Source organism: Octodon degus, unplaced genomic scaffold, assembly GCF_000260255.1.
Source record: "Octodon degus isolate 3935 unplaced genomic scaffold, OctDeg1.0 scaffold00017, whole genome shotgun sequence".
NCBI classification, from domain to species: Eukaryota; Metazoa; Chordata; class Mammalia; order Rodentia; family Octodontidae; genus Octodon; species Octodon degus.
The window spans coordinates 7,193,622-7,201,046 of record NW_004524593.1 but is presented as its reverse complement, the minus strand read 5'-3'; the positions used below and the strand labels follow the sequence as shown (position 1 = coordinate 7,201,046).

Genomic DNA, 7,425 nt, shown 5'->3' with positions numbered 1-7,425 from the left:
ACCTACCAAGCTCTCGAAGTTGTCTCATTATGGGTCTCCTACTGCAGCATATTTAAACTTGGTATTGAAATGAAGTTCTCAATGATCAGACATATTTAAAATCCAACGAGGGATATGGTTTTTTAATTGACATTTTCAGTATTTTGGCAGAGTAGAAACTATTGAAGTTGTTTTTAAAGATTCATTCTTTGTGTCTACAGCTACACCCAGGCATAATACCATAAAGAACATTTTCTGTGCACAGTAAATGAAGGTCACTATGAAACCTTGGCCTCAGCCATAGTTCATTTGCAACTGAATCCTAATTGGAATCCTGTATCTCTTACTTAGACCTCCTACCTCATGCACATCTTCCTGAATCGTGGTATTCCCTGCTCATAAAGAATAAAGGTTTTGTCTGTATTGGTCAGCATACTACCACTGTCTACTCTTGACTATTGAGGGGAGGGCCTTTGACCAGACTGGCTCCATCTTCAGCAGCATCCCGATGATTCTCTACTCTCCTAAGCTAGACTTTTATCTTTTCCCCTCTTTCTCATTATCAAAGAATCTAGTAGATATTCACAAATGCTTTATGCTTTAAATCAGTTTGGCCATTAAATAGCTACTTCATTCATCTAATCATTTTATTCATTCATTCAACAAATATATGTGAAACCTCTATACTTTGCCTAGTACTTTTTTGTCCACACTTAGGTTACTGATTCCTAGGTATCTTTCTTAGTTATATTATAAGATACCTGTTTTACAGAATGTATGATTTTTTTGGAGCACTCATCAAAAATATTTTTTTAAAAAGCCTTTCCATATTCCTGTTGTGACTTATTAGTTTAGGTACTAAGATTTAGAAACATTTCCCAAAAGGAAAGAATAAAGATGAGCAGACTGATTAACTGAGAGATGCACAGTGACAGAGGAGAGCTGGCAGACGGAGTGCTCAGCAGGCTTTGAGATTTAATGAAAGGAAATTCTATAGGAAAGCTGATTGTTTAACATCAGAGATTATTTAAGAAGATTTAGTCCTTCTCTTATGAAAAGACTCTCAGGGATATTGCACATATAGGTACAATCTCTCATAGTACCTGGTGAGAATATCTTATTATCCTGTTACAATCACAAAGGCCTCTACAGAAAGAGTTCCTACAGGAGTGAGTGTAAACTATGAACAATTAGAAAATTAATGTATCGGGTCAGTTTTAGTTTTGGAGTTTGGTTTTTGGAAATTATTCATAGTAGTAGAAAAATAAAATAAATGGTAAATTGTGGAATGGTTTGTTCGGTTACCCTTTAGAAGGTTGTTGCATTTGGCGTCCTGTTAGCATCAGTCTGTGGTTGCCTCGACCTTCATATAAGAAATCTTAGAGGTCAGAAATTAAGAGAATAGCACCTTCATTCACATTTTCTATGCACCCTTTTCCCTCAGGGATACCAATCAGACTTCTTTATCCAAAACTAAGGCTAATACAGTTTAGCGCAGAGGTGGTATTTATAAACATCCCTACAGAGCTAGCCTTGCAGAAAGTAATATTTAACATACCTCAACCAGTGGATTTACTCAGCATCTAGAATAAAGTTTATATTGAATTTCATTGACCCAAATATTGTTTAATGAAAAAATGGCAAGACTATTCTAGAAATTGAAACTTCCCCAGAAGTTGCTGTGTATCTTGCTATCATAGGTCACTAGGGCACCCTGAAGTAACTAAAGAGGGGTATTCAATGGCATTGCTGCTGTCACCATCCTCTCCTTGCTGCCCTCTGTCAAAGCTGCTGTCAAGATGACCTCCTTAAGGTAGCCATGGGGACCAAGTACTCAGGAAAGAGTGAAGGGAAGGTATTTTAGCTAGGTGGGATGTTTTATTATTTTTTTGTAAGAACAAGAGAACTGATTATTAGATCTTGTGAAAGGAAGCAGTGGGGCTGTAAGATAGCTCAGCAGACTAAGCGCCTGCTTAGACAAGCACAGAGACTGGGGTTCGATCCCTGGCATCACATGCTACGCCAGCCCCATCCGTTGGCACACTGAGCCGGCCACTGAGACTGGGAGTGGTGTCGTACACCTGTAATCCCAGCACTGGGGAGGCTGAAACGGGAGGATGACTACAAGTCGGAGCTGCATAGTGAGACCCTGTACCAAATGCATAAAATAAAAAGAAAGGAAGCCACAAAGATGCGAAGAAGCTATCTGCTTGCATCAGCAAGTCCTTGAAGTTGACAGCAGAATATAAAAACAACTGAATATGCCAACAGTGATTCCTTCTTTGTGTGTGTGTGTGTGTGTGTGTGTGTGTGTGTGTGTGTTTCATAAAACAGTGACCTTTATTTTCAGACTGACAAAAGAGAAATATGTATTTTATAGAATGATTAAAATACACAATATTTTATTACTTAGAGTTTCACTTTTTAATCCTAAATCCCCTTTCAAGAAACAGTTTTCACTGGTGTACCTAGATTTTTACATTTATTTGACATCCTTTTTAAGAGGTTTTAGCCTCACTTATTTGTTCAGGATGCTACAATTATGACAACCATTTAAAGAAATGGTTGCCATGTTGTTTAATATGTCTATTTACTGTTCTATCCTAAATCCTACTGTTTGAATTTCAATAAGGCTGTTCCATAATTATTTATTTTTGTCTAAAAAGGGCTCCATTTTTCTATAGACTAGAAAATTACAACTTGGGAAAAGTGACAGTTGTCTTGGTTGGTAGTGCTGTATCTTTATTTATAGCACCTATGTGTTAAGAAACAGGCAGAAATGACTGATTTTGTTTTTCCTTTCAGCGGTTTACCTTTGCAAGAGAACAATGCAAAACAAAGCAAGACTAGAGCTAGCGGATTACGAAGCTGTAAGTACCAAGGACTTTCTGGCCAAGAAAGGTACAAAATGAAAGGCAGGAGGTCTCTGGCTACCTCTGGACGTGCTCTCCATTAACCTTCTGCATTTATGAATCATAGGGACCAATATCCATGGACCAGGCAGCACAATGGCTTAGAAAGTCCTTGTGTGCTCCTTTGCCCTCTTCATTCATATAGAGGATGGTGAAATTCTAAAGATGCCTTCTCACTATGTGAGGGAAAAGCATGTCTTATTTTCTGAAATTGATTTAACTGTGAAGAATTCAGGTAAATGTGCCAGTGGCCAGGTGTGGTGGAACACTCCTGTCATCCCAGCTACTAAGGAGGCTGAAGCAATAGGATCACAGGTTTGAGTCTAGCCTGGGCAATTTAGCAAGACTCTGTCACAGCATAAAAAAATGAAAAGGGCTGGGTATGTGACTCAGTGTCAGAGTGCCTTGTGTTTGCTAACCAGGACCACAGGCATTCGCAAAAAGGAAATATCCAAAAAATGAGAATAAAATCATTTTCACCATGTGAACATGGCTTTTGCTAAACCTTCAGGTTGGCCCCCATGGGCAAGTGAAACACTTAGGGGTAATTCGGACAAATGGTTACTATGCTGTGGTTTGCTGAATTCAAACCAGACAGGGCTACAAAAGGTTTACATTTATTGCTGAGACCGGAGTTCGCTGATGGAATCATCAGTATGAATGCATCGTTTTCCTGTTCCTCCATGAGGTAGGCACAGAAAAATACCGGAGGTTGGCCTTCAGCATTTTTCTCATATAAGGGAACTTAAATATTTAGCACATACTGGATTTAATATTTGAGTACACCCTGGATTTTAGTTGTGTTTTCTAAGGTAAGTCATTCACAAAAATTAATATGTTATTTGTTTGTATTCCAAGACTAGTATATCAGTCACCTCACCCACTGCAGGAACCAAAACCAAGATATATAGAATTTAAAGGAAGAGCAATTTATTTTTTTATTCAGAATTCAGAGGATATACTTCATGGTCTACTGATTGCAAAACATGCAGTGGTGAACAGATAATAGTAGAGAAAAACTGCCTAGTTCTTGACAGTCTGGAAGCCCAGTGGGTGCGTGGGGGGACAGTGCCAGAGAGGAAGGAGCCAGGGACTGGACACAGTGTTCAAGGCCGCACCTCTGTGACCCGCCTAGAAACACCCAGTGAGTTTTCTAATCTCTCAGCTTTTCAGCCAGTTAGGTTGACATTCTAGTTTACTGTCAACCACTGACATAGCTGAATTATTGAGCATCTTTGTCATTTAGAACCAAACTCCTCATACTACATTAAACATTCTGTGTTTGTCTTCTTTACAAGTGCACTTGGTGAAGAAGCTAGGGGACTCGAGTTAAGACAGCACTGCAATGTCTTCACCTGTGGCTTGTGTTTCAGGAGAGCCTGGCCAGGCTGCAGAGAGCTTTTGCCCGGAAGTGGGAGTTCATTTTTATGCAAGCGGAAGCTCAAGCAAAGTGAGTCCTTGTGAGTCTTGGAAGAATTGTTCATGTTGTGGCCTTTTGTCCAAGGTGACATTCCACTTAACACTACTTATTCTTGGTTGTTATGATGTTGACAGAGTGGACAAGAAGAGAGACAAAATCGAAAGGAAGATCCTCGACAGCCAAGAGAGAGCATTCTGGGATGTGCACAGACCTGTGGTGAGCAAACACACCCACGTTCTCCAGAGCCCCTGCTCCCCACTGTGCCGGGGAGGGTGTCCCATGAGAGAAGGGGAAGGCTGGGATTCTCCGTGGTATATCACTTGCCCAGAGTTTTGGCATTTGAAGTTCTTGATGCTTCACAGGAAAAATACTACAATCAAGCTGGGTTTTTTAATGGTTTACTGTTTGCATTTTTTGGCTATATAGTGAGTAGGTAAAGTGAATGTTATCTTAAAAAAAAAAATTATAATAGTCACCTATTGGTGACTTTCACAGACTAGCCTTTTAAGTGGTTTTGAATTCAAATCTCTTTTAATGTTGTAGCACCAGATTTGAGTATAATAACTTATTTTTTCTTCCTTGATAATGTTACATTGTTTGTCTGTATGTAACAGTTCGTATCAGAAAACTGTTGGACTACTAACCCATAGTTATGCACATCTATAAAGTAGCATGGCTAATCTCATTCATTTATTTCTGTTTTGATGCAATGTCATTTTCTTCTATCAATTTTAAATATAGATAAGGTAGTAGATAAGAATAAACAATAAGTTTATAAAGTGTGAGACCAATCAAGAAAAATCACTTAAGGATACCTACAAATTTCCTGTGAACTACCTTCAGAGTGAGACAAAAATAGAAAGACTCCAAAGGTTTGTGATATATATGCAGACAGAATTGAGCACTAACTGGATTTTCTACTCAAAATTCAGTTTGAGTTTTATTACTCATTTTAAAAAGATTATGAAGTTGCACACTGCTTTTGCATGAATATGAAGTAGGATTTTTATGTGTGTGTTTTCTTTAAGCAGCCTCTAGAAACCAGTCGACGCACCATGTTGCCATTTATAGCCATATTGTGTGTCCTGCGTAGCTGGTGGCCCTCTGTAGCCTCTCTGGCCTTCCATGGCCTGGGCCTTCCTGGTAAGCTAAAAGGACCCTACCTCGTCGGCTCCCCTGGCTGCCCCTTGCCAGTACATACTGAAGCTTTCAGAGTGTGAAACCTGGGCGTGACTCTCTGTCCTTTGCCCAAGCCTGTGTGCACTGCTGACAGAGGTGGAAGCTGCCGACCCTGTGCTGTTTCTCTCTAGAGGGGATTAGGCTCCTGTCCCTCCCTCCTTTCCTGCCATCAGCAGGGAGCACTGCGAGTGTCCTCCAAGTCCCAACCATGTCCCTTACAAGGCTTCCAAGTGGGAGGTCAGCCTAAGGGAGTCTATCGTCAGAAGCCACCTGAGAGCCATTAGTTGCTTCTCCCTCACTCAACTTGAAGATGCTTATGAGGAGCCTTAGGTCATCTAACATGGAGAAACCATGCAAAACTATGTGGATCATTTTGTCTGTGTGCCTTTGGAATTCACTTAAATCAGTGCTACCTTCGGCCATTTATTTTTCTTACACTACAACTCTTTTCCTTACTGTAGAAGCTTTACCTTCTGGCAGATTTAAAGTTTAAACATTTTAAACAGTGGTCTCAGCACTCAGGAGCCCAAGGCAGAAGGATCTCTGTGAGTTCAAGGGTAGCCTGAACTGCATTGCAAGTCCCTTTCTCAAAAAAAAAAGACCAAAAGAAAGTGGTCTCAGATGTTTGTGAAATTCCAGCACTTGTCTGATGGCTGTTTCTGCCACACAGTTCTTTATTTTGCTTTTGGCCTTCTGGGTCCTGAGTAAGGACCTCTTCGTGAGGTAAATGATAAAGACGGGGCGCTTCGGTCTCAACAATCTTTGAGCAGCTCTTTCCTCAGCCAAATGCATAAAGTATATCTCTCTTCATTGCAGTCAATGAATAAACAATAACTATTTTCTAACATAATTCCACAAAATAGAAGTGACATAGGAAAAATTGGGAATATTTGTGGTATTTCCCAAGTGTCATGCATTATGTTCATTTCTAGAAATGCATTCTGCAGCTGTTGTAATCAATCCTAAATAAATATGTTGAGACCTGAAATCCTATACTGCGATGTTAAATTGGGGTAAGAGTTCCCATAGCTGAGTTTTTTCTTTATAGCCAGTCCTGCTGTGGCAGTCACTGAAAGAATCTTTCTGTCCTGGTTTGTCATCTTGTTAAATTTAAATATCTTCTAGACAGGCTCAGTGAAACCAGGTTTTGCAGTCTCATGCCAAATTATTTCAATCTGAGAATTGTAGAACCCTAGACTAGATGCAGGAAACTACAAGACAGGGTCTGCTGTCCTGAGCCTGAGCCTGGGAGGGCCTGGGGCCACTGTTGCACACCACCCTCCCTGTGGAGCATGGAGGCAGCCCCCTGGTGTCATCTTCAGCTTTCATCAGATCAGACAAAGGCTCATAGCTACAGCAGGCGGGAGAACTGCAACAGAGTGGGAAGCAGTGGATTTTACAGCCAGGAAGGTTATCTACTAGGCCCAACTGTATACTGTAATTATCTATCTGGTGAGATTTAGAAGCCTCATTTAGAAAATGAAAATATGCCTTCTGTTACCTTGTTATGAACATTCAATAAGATTGGATGTAGAAAAGCAGCTGGCATATTATTTGGCATGTGGATAGCAAATGTCTACTTCCTTTTTGAAGGAATGCATCCAGCATCCTCAAAATGGGTAGTACAAGGAAAATGGCATCTACACAGATACACCCACATGGAATCAATTTCAAAAATGTTTTACATCAAGCAGAATGCAATCAAGCTGAATTGCAACCTTCCTTTATACGCAGAGGTCTCAACAAAAATAATTCCTTTTGCCGCTTCCCTGCCTCAAGCCTGATAATTCTGTTCTTTCTTTTTGGGGGTACCTTGTGTGAAATAGGCTGAGTTGACCTAAGACTGAGTGCTGATGGCTAATCTATTGGTTCGTTCTTTCTGTCTCTGTCTCTGTCTCTGTCTCTGTCTCTGTCTCTCTCTCTCTCTCTCTCTCT

The 7,425-nt window shown here is 40.3% G+C and overlaps 1 protein-coding gene across 10 annotated transcripts in view; it reads left to right on the top strand.

The window, feature by feature from the left end:
• The window catches only part of Rgs7 (regulator of G protein signaling 7), a 544,505-nt gene that overhangs the window by 459,648 nt on the left and 77,432 nt on the right, over nt 1–7,425 (top strand). For all 10 annotated transcript variants that reach the window (XM_023710286.1, XM_004626815.2, XM_004626816.2 and 7 more), the window contains 3 exons: nt 2,785–2,849; nt 4,265–4,341; nt 4,446–4,527. In XM_023710286.1, coding sequence (XP_023566054.1) covers nt 2,785–2,849; nt 4,265–4,341; nt 4,446–4,527 — 224 coding nt within the window. The remainder of the gene's footprint in view (nt 1–2,784; nt 2,850–4,264; nt 4,342–4,445; nt 4,528–7,425) is intronic.